The following is a 13,184-nucleotide window of genomic DNA, read 5'->3' on the forward strand; positions in this document are numbered from 1 at the left end:
TGTGCCAGACGTGCTCAATGGGATTGAGATCCGGGCTCTTTGCCTGCCATGACAGAACACTGACATTCCTGTCTTGCAGGAAATCACGCACAGAACGAGCAGTATGGCTGGTGGCATTGTCATGCTGGAGGGTCATGTCAAGATGAGCCTTCAGGAAGGTTACCACATAAGGGAGGAGGATGTCTTCCCTGTAACACACAGCGCTGAGATTGCCTGCAGTGACAAGCTCAGTCCGATGATGCTGTGACACACCGCCCCCAGACCATGACGGACCCTCCACCTCCAAATCGATCCCGCTCCAGAGTACAGGCCTTGGTGTAACACTCATTCCTTCAAGGATAAACGGAAATCCCACTTACAACAGGCCTACAAGCCCTCAGTCCAGCCTCTCTCAGCCTATTGCGGACAGTCTGAGCACTGATGGAGGGATTGTGCGTTCCTGGTTTTAATTATAATTTTTTTATTTCACCTTTATTTAACCAGGTAAGCTAGTTGAGAACAAGTTCTCATTTACAACTGCAACCTGGCCAAGATAAAGCAAAGCAGTGCGACACAAACAACAACACAGAGATACACATGGAATAAACAAGCATACAGTCAATAACTCAATAGAACAAAAAGAAAGTCTATATACAGTGTGTGCAAATGGCGTGGGGAGGTAAGGCAATAAATAGTCCATAGTAGCGAAGTAATTACAGTTTAGCAAATTAACACTGGAGTGATAGATGAGCAGATGATGATGTGCAAGTAGAAATACTGTGTGCAAAAGAGCAGAAAAGTAAATAAAAACAATATGGGGATGCGGTAGGTAGATTGGGTGGGCTATTTACATATGGGCTATGTACACCTGCAGCGATCGGTTAGTTGCTCAGATAGCTGATGTTTAAAGTTAGTGAGGGAGATATAGGTCTCCAGCTTCATTGATTTTTGCAATTCGTTCCAGTCATTGGCAGCAGAGAACTGGAAGGAAAGGCGGACAAAGGAGGTGTTGGCTTTGGGGACGACCAGTGAGATATACCTGCTGGAGCATGTGCTACGGGTGGGTGTTGTTATCGTGACCATTGATCTGAGATAAGGCGGCGCTTTACCTAGCATAGACTTATAGATGACCTGGAACCAGTGGGTCGGGCGACGAATATGTAGCGAGGGCCAGCGGACTAGAGCATACAGGTCGCAGTGGTGGGTGGTATAAGGGGCTCTGGTGACAAAACGGATGGCACTGTGATAGACTGTATCCTGTTTGCTGAGTAGAGTATTGGAAGCTATTTTGTAAATGGCATCGCCGAAGTCGAGGATCGGCAGGATAGTCAGTTTTATGAAGGTATGTTTGGCGGCGTGAGTGAAGGAGGCTTTGTTGCAAAATAGGAAGCCGATTCTAGATTTAATTTTGGATTGGAGATGTTTAATATGAGTCTGTGTCAGGACTTCTGCCGAAGTCGGTTCCTCTCCTTGTTCGGGTGGCGTTCGGTGGTCGACCTCACCGGTCTTCTAGCCATCGTCGATCTATTTTTCATGTTTCATTTGTTTTGTCTGGTTGTCACACTCACCTGGTTTCAATTCCATAATTACATGTTGTATATGTTCCCTCTGTTTCCCCCATGTCCTTGTCGGGAAATGTTTATTGTAAGTACGTGTGCTTTATGTGACTGGTGCAATACGGGTTTTGTGCCCATGTGTTTTGTTATTTTTGTATGCCGGTAGTTATGTACATTAAACGGCTCCGGCTATTTACCAAGTTCTGCTCTCCTGCGTTTGACTTCCATGCCACCAGTTACGCACCCCTGACAGAATTCCCGACCCCAATAGTCGACGAGATTTTCAGGGACCTGCACAGGCAGGGTGTAGTGGTGTATATCGATGACATTCTGGTATACTCCGCTACTCGCGCCGAGAATGTGTGTTTGGTGCGCAAGGTACTTGGACGACTGTTGGAGTATGACCTGTACGTCAAGGCTGAGAAATGCCTGTTCTTTCAGCAAGCCATCACCTTCCTAGGGTACCAGCATGGTTAAAAATATACCGTGGCATCACATCTTTGTATTATTAGCCTTTCATGTTCAGTCATATAACCAGACTATACCTACAGACAGTTAATGTACTGTCACATGCCTATTTTGATATCTATTTCCCATACCTCTTTCTTTCTCTTTGTCGTTCGCTCTCTCTCATTTTGTTTTTCTCCTTTCTCTCTCTCACACAGCACTGGGACTGTACCAGTCAGAGGTGAAGGGGCACATCCTGCTCTTCATCAACAGGGGGAGTGGTGACTATGAAGTGCTCAAGGACCGGCTAGTTCAGGAGCTCTGGCCCCAGAATTTGTTGAAAAGGTGAGAGCAGGAGAGCAGCTACTGGACCTGAAAAGAGCGACTCACCAACACCTCAATTATATTGGCTATTTGATTCACATCTTAAGATAATGTCCATAAACCACTATTTGGAACAAGTTGTTTTGAATCAACTCTTTAATTGCAGCTTGAATTGAATTTGTAAATTGATTCATTTGAGTCAGATGTTTTAAACTGCTCTGTGAACTGAGAAAACCCTTACCAAATGCAGGAGATAAGGAACTGCCCATAATCAAAATTCATATATATATATATATATATATATATACAGTATCTCACAAAAGTGAGTACACCCCTCACATTTTTGTAAATATTTGAGTATATCTATTCATGTGACAACACTGAAGAAATGACACTTTGCTACAATGTAAAGTAGTGAGTGTACAGCTTGTATAACAGTGTAAATTTGCTGCCCCCTCAAAATAACTCAACACACAGCCATTACTGTCTAAACCGCTGGCAACAAAAGTGAGTACACCCCTAAGTGAACATTTCCAAATTGGGCCCAATTAGCCATTTTCCCTCCCCGGCTTCATGTGACTCGTTAGTGTTACAAGGTCTCAGGTGTGAATGGGGAGTAGGTGTGTTAAATTTGGTGTCATCGCTCTCACACTCCCTCATACTGACTGGTCACTGGAAGTTCAACGTGGCAGCTCATGGCAAAGAACTCTCTGACGATCTGAAAAAAAGAATTGTTGCTCTACATAAAGATGGCCTGGGCTATAAGAAGATTGCCAAGACCCTGAAACTGAGCTGCAGCACGGTGGCCAAGACCATACAGCGGTTTAACAGGACAGGTTCCACTCAGAACAGGCCTCGCCATGGTCGACCAAAGAAGTTGAGTGGACGTGCTCAGCGTCATATCCAGAGGTTGTCTTTGGGAAATAGATGTATGAGTGCTGCCAGCATTGCTGCAGAGGTTGCAGGGGAGGGGGGGTCAGCCTGTCAGTGCTCAGACCATACGCCGCACACTGCATCAAATTGGTCTGCATGGCTGTCGTCCCAGAAGGAAGCCTCTTCTAAAGATGATGCACAAGAAAGCCCGCAAACAGTTTGCTGAAGGCAAGCAGACTAAGGACATGGATTACTGGAACCATGTCCTGTGGTCTGATGAGACCAAGATAAACTTATTTGGTGCAGATGGTGTCAAGCGTGTGTGGCGGCAACCAGGTGAGGAGTACAAAGACAAGTGTGTCTTGCCTACAGTCAAGCATGGTGGTGGGAGTGTCATGGTCTGGGGCTGCATGAGTGCTGCCAGCACTGGGGAGCTACAGTTCATTGAGGGAACCATGAATGCCAACATGTACTGTGACATACTGAAGCAGAGCATGATCCCCTCCCTTCGGAGACTGGACCACAGGGCAGTATTCCAACATGATAACGACCCCAAACACACCTCCAAGACGACCACTGCCTTGCTAAAGAAGCTGAGGGTAAAGGTTATGGACTGGCCAAGCATGTCTCCAGACCTAAACCCTATTGAGCATCTGTGGGGCATCCTCAAACGGAAGGTGGAGAAGTGCAAGGTCTCTAACATCCACCAGCTCCGTGATGTCGTCATGGAGGAGTGGAAGAGGACTCCAGTGGCAACCTATGAAGCTCTGGTGAACTCCATGCCCAAGAGGGTTAAGGCAGTGCTGGAAAATGATGGTGGCCACACAAAATATTATATATATATATATTTCTTCAGTGTTGTCACATGAAAAGATATACTCAAATATTTACAAAAATGTGAGGGGTGTACTCACTTTTGTGAGATACTGTATATATTGAACTACTGTTGACATTGGTCTCGTCCAATAAAACCACAGGTTTTAGTTTCCGTTGCAGAACGTTTTGCTACGTTGTGCCCTACTGAACATAACTATGATTTATTTGTCACAGTTCCTGTTTGTGCTGGTAAACAGGGTGAAGTCCAATGAAAAATCTCTGAGCTACTTCAGCCTGATGTCACGTGACCTTTGCCGCGTGGGCATTTACGACGGCGTGTCAGACATGAAATGGCTCATGCCCGAGGGAGAGATCTCCACTCACGTATAAGAGGCGATCTCAAGGTTTGAGGTGAAAACAAACCTGAGTTCAAATAGTATTGGTTTTCTTTGAGGGTTGATTGAGCCTGCCTGGAGTGACAAACTCAATTAAGAGCAGCTAAAAAAGTATTTCAAAGAAACAAATTCTATTTGAACACATGTCTATGGAGCAGTATACGTTTAAGTGGCTTTGATAATATATAGAAAGCAGCAGTAAATTATACTGAGTTGCCTCTTTATAATGTCTCTATATTGCTTCTCAAATATTTTTTTCTTAATTTTAGGAGGTGAAGCAGGCAGTAGTACCTGATCCTAAAACTGAGTTGTAAAACAAACAAATAAATGAATGTAAATAATAATTGTGTCTGTTTTGGAGTCAGTATTGATTTCTACCTGAATCGTATGTAGGCTATGTGTGTGCTCTGGTGGGCATGGTGTGTCTATATGTGAGGTCAAGTCTGCCATCGCGAGTTGACAACAGCTCAGTGGCTACTCACCACTGAAATTTTGGATCTGATGGTTACAATCACAACTGACTGACCTCAGTAGACTAATAGGGCCTGGAGGGTCTAACAGAAAGAAGAATTGGAATCTGTCTTCAGAAAAAAATAACAGTTGAGGATTTCAAATATAATCACAAAGAAACAACAAATACAATAGAATATGATGCAGTATATTACAATACAATACATATTTGTGTATTTTCATGCAAATGCTACATTTAAGCGCAGACCTGTGTTCAAAAACATTTGTATTTCAGGATCTTGTAATACACAGCCCCCCCCCCCAAAAAAAACGTATTTTTGTATTTGAATGCTTATTTGTAAAAACCAAATAGTCGGACAAATTGTATTATTTGACAGTATTTTCAAATACTTTGCAGTGGAGTGTATTTGAGTGTGTGAATTTGAGTTTTTCAAACACTTTCCAAGTGTATTTCCAAATACATAAGTAGTTAAATGCTTTTATCTTTTCAAATAAAAGATCAGAATACTTACTTTGAATGTATGTGAAATTAATTGAAATATTTTAAATAGTATTTGAACCCAGGTCTGATTTAAGTGACATACATTTGTGTTACAGTAGGCCAGCCTATAGCAGTGGAAGAGGGGAGTGAGTGCAGATTTCTAGACATTAAGGGCTGTATAATAAAGTAAAGAAGGATTGGAGCACTTGGGGTGAATATAAAAGAACAGATTGTCTGCCTGCTGTGCTTAAACAAACAGGAGAAGAAAAGGAGATGGGAATTTTCAAGGCACAGACTTGGAATCAAGTATAATTATCAGGGATGGAGTGCAAAGTGGAAACATCAGTCGGAATAGGGAAAACACAATTTGGCATATTTAAGGGGGCTGGAGATATATGCATAGCTATCTAAACAGTTGCATTCCAGTTTATGTGTTTGTGGATGTGTACTACAATCAAAGTTGAGACAACATTGGAAAAAAATGCTTCCACAAAGGAGGGTAGACGGTCAGAGGATGATGAGATGGGTTGTTGTCTTGTGTTTTATTTCATCCACATGAGGGAGACATTTTATGGAGATAGTGGGCACCTTCGAGCCGATCACTATTGTCAAGTCGGTGACAATTGTTGGTCACTGCCTTTCAAAGTGTGTTGCGTTCTGGGAATAAAACATTTCTGACGTGAGTATATATGTGGACTGCATGAACTTTACAAAAATCTCTGCTCTTCACCAACTTCATCCTACAGCCGTCACCTGTCACGTGGAGGCTCCGTCGTGTGGTGGCTAATTTCTGCATTACTAAATGAGGAGAGTTACAAACTTCACACACCAGTCAGAGTTATACTTAAAACTACATCTTTAATAATTAAGATGCTTTTGCAAAAGCACTTGACTTTCAATGATGCGCTATCTCTAATGAACCATTGAAAAGTGACCACAGAAGTACAAAGATCTTTCATAGCCAAGATACAGCCCTCTCAACGTACATGACGAACCACAGATACATAGAATGGGTCACAAGGTTAAGTTTTGTGTGAAAGATATCTATAAAACATAGCAGACAGCAACTGCTGTGTCAACAGTGTTCATTGTATAGACCATTGTCTGGTCCTCCTACCCCAAACTGGAACCATCTCTCCCTGGTACGATATAGAACAGAACCATTAGCTCATCCAATGGCATAAATCAATTGACAACTCTAGATACTCTCATCTCGAGTAAACCCCCTCTTGACTCTACTCCTGGACAAGCTCACTGAGGGGAGTGAGCCTCTAGGTCATACACTATCCCAAGATAAGTGCAACATCAGAGAGGACATACAATGGTCCAGACACTGCCATACACCTTCCCCCAATGCCAAAGGAGGGAGTGACTTGCGCACAGACATTGTGGAGACAAGTAATTGGTTCCCCATTAATCACGCCATCCCTCCACATGGTTTAACAGATGCATTCACATATGACAAGTATCTCACATGAGCATATTATGCAAATAAAACATCTTAATTATCTATGTTACCCAACTAATTCTGATTCATCCGCCATTAGTGTTTTTGATTGACCCATGCAAACAAAAACATGACTGAAACAGGAACCAATTTGCTGCAGTTAATGTGTAGCCTACAGTGCATAAATGAATGACGTGATTGAGGCTCTCTCTCATTTATTGATTGTATAATGTACACACAAATTATTTCAGTTTGTGAGTGGGTGTTGGAGACATGTTTTTTTGACATTATAAAGGAAACCTTTTATAAACAATGACAACACTGCCATGGTGATCTGAGCCTTGCTGTTGGAAAATAACATTAGTATCCGAATTTTGGGTTGTGGCAGATGCACCTTTCCTGACTTTACTTCTTGACTTTGGTCTACAGTCAGTTGCTTTAGCATTACCATTCAAATGAGCCCTACTATATGTTTGTGTCTGAAAAATTAAAGACTCAAATCATCAAAAGCATATGTGTGTGGTGTGTTTGCATAATGTGAGTGTTTAATTGGCGTCTGTCTGAATTCAGAATTTGTCCAAGATGATGCGCTATGTACACCTGAAACTTGTTAACCATCTACTCTTCCTATGCTGAATGAAACACACTGTTTAAAAGAAGGCATGTGTAAAAAAAATTGTGCCTAACTGCTCATTTAGCCTCTAAACTTCAAATGAACCAAGTGAATTTTGTACAAGCAATAATTTAAACCCGATCAATGAAGTGCCAAGACAAAATGTGTTTCCTACTTGAGAGCAGGGTTGTCAAACTCATTCCATGGAGGGCCTAGTGTCTGTAGGTTTTAGTTTTTTCCTTTCAATTAAGACCTAGACAACTACTGTAGGTGAGGGGAGTAATTAGTGGCTCTAATTCAGCAATCAAGTACAAGGAAGGAGCGAAAACCCACAGACACTCGGCCCTCCGTGTAATGAGTTTGAAGCGTGCTTTAGAGTAAGGGCTGTCACACCTGTCAGGAACTCAATTAGAGGATCAACCACACCTGAGTACATTTCTGAATTCCAAATCAACCCCTAGCCCCTACACCTACCACTTAGTCACTTATGGGCATTTGAAACGATCAGATAGGTTATAGCAATATGGTAATTGCTTCACTTTGCCTTCTGATAGGCTGGATGCAATTGTGGCCATATTGCTTATACCTATTCAATCATTTCTGATTCACAGGAGTGTTTAGGCCAGGGTGTAGGATTTAGGGGTCAATTTGGAATTAGGAATCAAATGTAGTTCATGGGTTTACAGCTGTCCTTAATTAGCCAATGACATTAGAAGGGTCTGGGGATTTGTTTAAAAGGAGCAACCAAAAGCCTGCCAGATACAGCAAAAGGGTTATTATGCTAGGGCTTATACTGACCATTAGTTCTGATTACTGGGGAGGTTTTGAAGTGCAAAAGTGGACATGATGATTGGAATCGCTTTCAGGTAGGTTTTTAAAAGTATTGATCTAGTTTGTTTCCCTTGTCCTTCAGGTGTTACAGGTAACTATGTTTATAACAGACTTTCTTTTTTTTTTAAAGAGTTTCTTGGCTTTGTTGCCTGCTAATTGGAGGGATAACCTGTTCTACATCAAGTGAGTTTCTACACATTAATTTCAAATAACAGTTGCGGTTCCAGTAACTTCAAAGGCTGGCATTATACTTTACTTTTTCTAACCTAGGTGATGGGTATCCTGCACTAGGGTCTGATGCAGCATGGCTCTATGCAGGCTCACTTGGGTCTAAAGGATATGGTAATTACAGCTCTCCAACAGCTCAAATGCAAGCGCAGCTGACCGAAGGGCAACAGAAACATCCGGCTGCCATCCTGCAAAAACAACTGGTCCCCATGCCCCAGGCACCTCAGAAAACGTGGTATCCAGCTCAAATGCCCCAGAAGCAACCAGCTACTGAACTTCAGCATCAGAAGGAACAGGCCTCCATACCCCAGCTACCTCAGCAAGTGTGGTATCCAGTTCAAATTCCCCAGCAGCAAAAGCAACCAGCTACTGGTCCTCAGCAGCAGAAGGAACTGACCACCATGCCCCAGAAGCAACTGGCTCCAATGCCTATACCGCAGAAACAACCAACAGCTATGCCACAGCAAGCATGGTATCCAGCCCCAATGCCGCAGAAGCAACCGGCCGCCATGCCCCAGCAAGTGTGGCATCCAGCTCAAATGCTGCTGAAGCAACTGACTGCCATGCCCCAGCAAGTGTGGTATCCAGCTCAAATGCCCCAGAAGCAATCGACCGCCTTGGCCCAGGAAGTGTGGACTCCAGCTCAATGTACCCAGCAGCAGAAGCAACCGGCTGCTGAAACTCGGCAGAAAATTGAACCGACTGCCATGCCCCAGCCACCTCAGCAAGTGATGCATCCAGCTAAATTTCCCCAGGAGCAGAAGCAACCAGCCCCAATGCCTTTACCGCAGAAGGAACTGACCGCCATACCCCAGCAACCTCAGCAAGTGTGGCATCTGGCGCAGAAGCAACCGGCCCCTATGCCCCAGCAGCCTCACGACGTGTGGTATCCAGCTAAAATGGTCCAGAAGCAACAAGTCGCTGCACTGACCGCCATGCCGCAGGCACATCAGCAAGTGTGGCATCCAGCTCAATTTCCCCAGCAGCAAAAGCAACCAGCTACTGAACTTCAGCAGCAGAAGGAACCGGCCGCCGTAACTCAGCAAGTGTTGCATCCAGCTCAAATGCTGCTGAAGCAACTGACTGCCATGCCCCAGCAAGTGTGGTATCCAGCTCAAAAGCCCCAGAATCAACCAGTCCCTATGCGTCAACCGCAGAAGGAACTGACCGCCATTCCACCACAACTGTGGCAATCGGCTCAAATGCCCCAGCAGCATAAGCAACCGGCTGCCACGCTTCAGCAAGTGTGGCAAGCGGCCCCCATGCCCCAGCAGCCTCATGATGTGTGGTATCCAGCTAAAATGGTCCAGAAGCAACAAGCCTATGCAACTCGGCGGCAGAAGGAAATGACCGCCATGCCTCAGCAAGAGTGGCATCCAGCTCAAATGCCCCAGAAGCAATCACCCACTGAACCTCGGCAGCAGAAGCAATCGACCACCTTGGCCCAGGAAGTGTGGACTCCAGCTAAATTTCCCCAGAAGCAACCAGCCCCAATGCCTTTACCGCAGAAGGAACTGACCGCCATACCCCAGCAACCTCAGCAAGTGTGGTATTCAGCTCAAATGCCTCAGCAGCAACCGACGGCTGAGCCTCAGCAGCAACCGACGGCTGAGCCTCAGCAGCAACCGACGGCTGAGCCTCAGCAGCAACCGACGGCTGAGCCTCAGCAGCAACCGACGGCTGAGCCTCAGCAGCAACCGACGGCTGAGCCTCAGCAGCAACCGACGGCTGAGCCTCAGCAGCAACCGACGGCTGAGCCTCAGCAGCAACCGACGGCTGAGCCTCAGCAGCAACCGACGGCTGAGCCTCAGCAGCAACCGACGGCTGAGCCTCAGCAGCAACCGACGGCTGAGCCTCAGCAGCAACCGACGGCTGAGCCTCAGCAGCAACCGACGGCTGAGCCTCAGCAGCAGAAGCAACAGGCCACTATACCCCAGCAAGTTAGGTATCCAGCTCAAATGCCCCAGAAGCATCTGGCCTCCATGCCTCTGCCGCAGAAGCAACCGACCGCCGTGCCCCAGCAAGGGTGGCATCCAGCTCAAATGCTGCAGACACAACTGACCGCCATGCCCCTGCAAGCATGGTATCCAGCTCAAAAGCCCCAGCTGCAGAAGCAATTAGCCGCTGAACCTCAGCAGCAAATTGAACTGACCGCAATGCCCCAGCCACCTCAGCAAGTGTGGCATCCAGATCAATTTCCCCAGCAGCAAAAGCAACCAGCTACTGAACCTCAGCAGCAGAAGGAACCGGCCGCCGTAACTCAGCAAGTGTTGCATCCAGCTCAAATGCTGCTGAAGCAACTGACTGCCATGCACCAGTATGTGTGGTATCCAGCTCAAAAGCCCCAGAATCAACCAGTCCCTATGCGTCAACCGCAGAAGGAACTGACCGCCATTCCACCACAACTGTGGCAATCGGCTCAAATGCCCCAGCAGCATAAGCAACCGGCTGCCACGCTTCAGCAAGTGTGGCAAGCGGCCCCCATGCCCCAGCAGCCTCATGATGTGTGGTATCCAGCTAAAATGGTCCAGAAGCAACAAGCCTCTGCAACTCGGCGGCAGAAGGAAATGACCGCCATGCCTCAGCAAGAGTGGCATCCAGCTCAAATGCCCCAGAAGCAATCACCCACTGAACCTCGGCAGCAGAAGCAATCGACCACCTTGGCCCAGGAAGTGTGGACTCCAGCTAAATTTCCCCAGAAGCAACCAGCCCCAATGCCTTTACCGCAGAAGGAACTGACCGCCATACCCCAGCAACCTCAGCAAGTGTGGTATTCAGCTCAAATGCCTCAGCAGCAACCGACTGCTGAGCCTCAGCAGCAACCGACTGCTGAGCCTCAGCAGCAACCGACTGCTGAGCCTCAGCAGCAACCGACTGCTGAGCCTCAGCAGCAGAAGCAACAGGCCACTATACCCCAGCAAGTTAGGTATCCAGCTCAAATGCCCCAGAAGCATCTGGCCTCCATGCCTCTGCCGCAGAAGCAACCGACCGCCGTGCCCCAGCAAGGGTGGCATCCAGCTCAAATGCTGCAGACACAACTGACCTCCATGCCCGAGCTAACGTGGTATCGAGCTCAAATGCTCCAGCAGCAGAAACAACTGGCCACCATGCTGCAGAATCAACCAGCCCCAATGCATCTGCCGCAGAAGCAACCGGCCACCATGCCGCCGCAAGTGTTGCATCCAGCTCAAATGCTGCAGAAGCAACATACTGCCATGCCCCAGCAAGCATGGTATCCAGCTCAAAAGCCCCAGCTGCAGAAGCAATCGGCCGCTGAACCTCAGCAGCAAATTGAACTGACCGCAATGCCCCAGCCACCTCAGCAAGTGTGGCATCCAGATCAATTTCCCCCGGAGCAGAAGCAACCAGCCCCTATGCATCTACCGCAGAAGGAACTGACCGCCATACCCCAACTGTGGCAAACAACTCAAATTCCCCAGCAGCATAAGCAACCGGCTGCCATGCTTCAGCAAGTATGGCATCTGGCGCAGAAGCAACCGGCCCCTATGCCCCAGCAGCCTCACGACGTGTGGTATCCAGCTAAAATGGTCCAGAAGCAACAAGTCGCTGCACTGACCGCCATGCCGCAGGGACATCAGAGTGTGGCATCCAGTTCAAATGCCTCAGCAGCAGAAGCAACTGAACCTCAGCAGCAAATTGAACTGACCGCCATGCCTCAGACACATCAGCAAGTGTGGCATCCAGCTCAATTTCCCCAGCAGCAGAAGCAACCGGCCTCCATGCCTCTTCTGCAGGAGAAACCAACCGCCATACCCAAGCAAGTGTGGTATCCAGCTCAAATGTCCCAGCAGCAACTGGCCTCCATGCCTCTACCGCAGAAGCAACTGACCCCCGTGCCTCAGCAATTATGGCATGTAGCTCAAATGCCCCAGAAGCAACTTGCCCCAATGTCTCAGCAGAAGCACTACGAAAGCACTGAAGATGGTGTCTCTGGTAGCTCTCAGGCCAGCATTGTTGAACAGTTGGGTGTCATCCCAATCTATTCCTACAGTTCCAAATCGCACTACGAGAAGGGCAGAACTGTCTTCTCCCAAACCCGCTACACTCCTAGGGAGGCTATGCCTGTTGACAGTGGAAATGCTCCCAAGGACAGTTATGTTGGCATTGGTGCACCAAGCATGCATCCACCACTAGTGAAGGATTCTGCAAGGTAATGGTTAACTTTAACCTTCTCTTAACTTTGCTCTCTGACTTTGAAGTTCTGTGTACTAACCATGTGTTTATCAACAGGGAAATGTAACGGAGTCATCCTCTAGAAGCTCTACTGGTGAGAATTGTTTTTGACATTGGTTACTTAACATTCTGTGTTGCTGACACTGTTTGCATTTCTTTCTGCTTTTGTTTCGACCAGGAAGTTGCTGGTGCTCAAGCGTGATGGAATCAATAAACAATTTTATTTTCAAAAATGTTTTGTCTCTTTGAAATAATGATTCTTGTGTCCATTGCTTGCTAATTGAGAACAGGTGGTCTGTAGTAAAAATGACTGCTGTTAAGTTAATTCTTTGCTTTTCTAATCTTTTCACATTTGCTACTGGTTGTTCAATATAATAGCTTGGGTCTACATAAGAACATCTGTCAAGGGGTGACTTGTCAGACATTCCTCATGTTCATACTTCAGCTGTAGGCATGCATTGGTGAGTAAGCTAATGTATAGGGAATTGTTTTTAGATGGCTCATTTGGCATTAGAATTGAGTGACCTTT

The 13,184-nt window shown here is 46.4% G+C and overlaps 1 protein-coding gene across 1 annotated transcript; it reads left to right on the forward strand.

The window, feature by feature from the left end:
* Positions 1 to 8,168: 8,168 nt before the first annotated feature.
* Positions 8,169 to 12,737, forward strand: LOC106599202 (uncharacterized). Its single transcript, XM_014190319.3, has 4 exons — positions 8,169 to 8,268; positions 8,364 to 8,416; positions 8,504 to 12,632; positions 12,713 to 12,737. The coding sequence occupies exons 1-4, from the start codon at positions 8,246 to 8,248 to the stop codon at positions 12,720 to 12,722; spliced, it is 4,215 nt and encodes a 1,404-aa protein (XP_014045794.3). The 5' UTR covers positions 8,169 to 8,245; the 3' UTR covers positions 12,723 to 12,737.
* Positions 12,738 to 13,184: the final 447 nt, after the last annotated feature.

Source organism: Salmo salar, chromosome 02 (genome assembly GCF_965601325.2).
Source record: "Salmo salar chromosome 02, fSalSal1, whole genome shotgun sequence".
Taxonomy (NCBI): domain Eukaryota; kingdom Metazoa; phylum Chordata; class Actinopteri; order Salmoniformes; family Salmonidae; genus Salmo; species Salmo salar.

Excerpts from the sequence above, each read along its gene's own strand:
- LOC106599202 (XM_014190319.3), top strand. The coding sequence starts at position 8,246 with ATGATGATTGGAATCGCTTTCAG. Across the intron at positions 8,269-8,363 it reads ATGATTGGAATCGCTTTCAG|AGTTTCTTGGCTTTGTTGCC; the intron begins GTAGGTTTTTAA and ends TTTTTTTTAAAG. Across the intron at positions 8,417-8,503 it reads GATAACCTGTTCTACATCAA|GTGATGGGTATCCTGCACTA; the intron begins GTGAGTTTCTAC and ends TTTCTAACCTAG.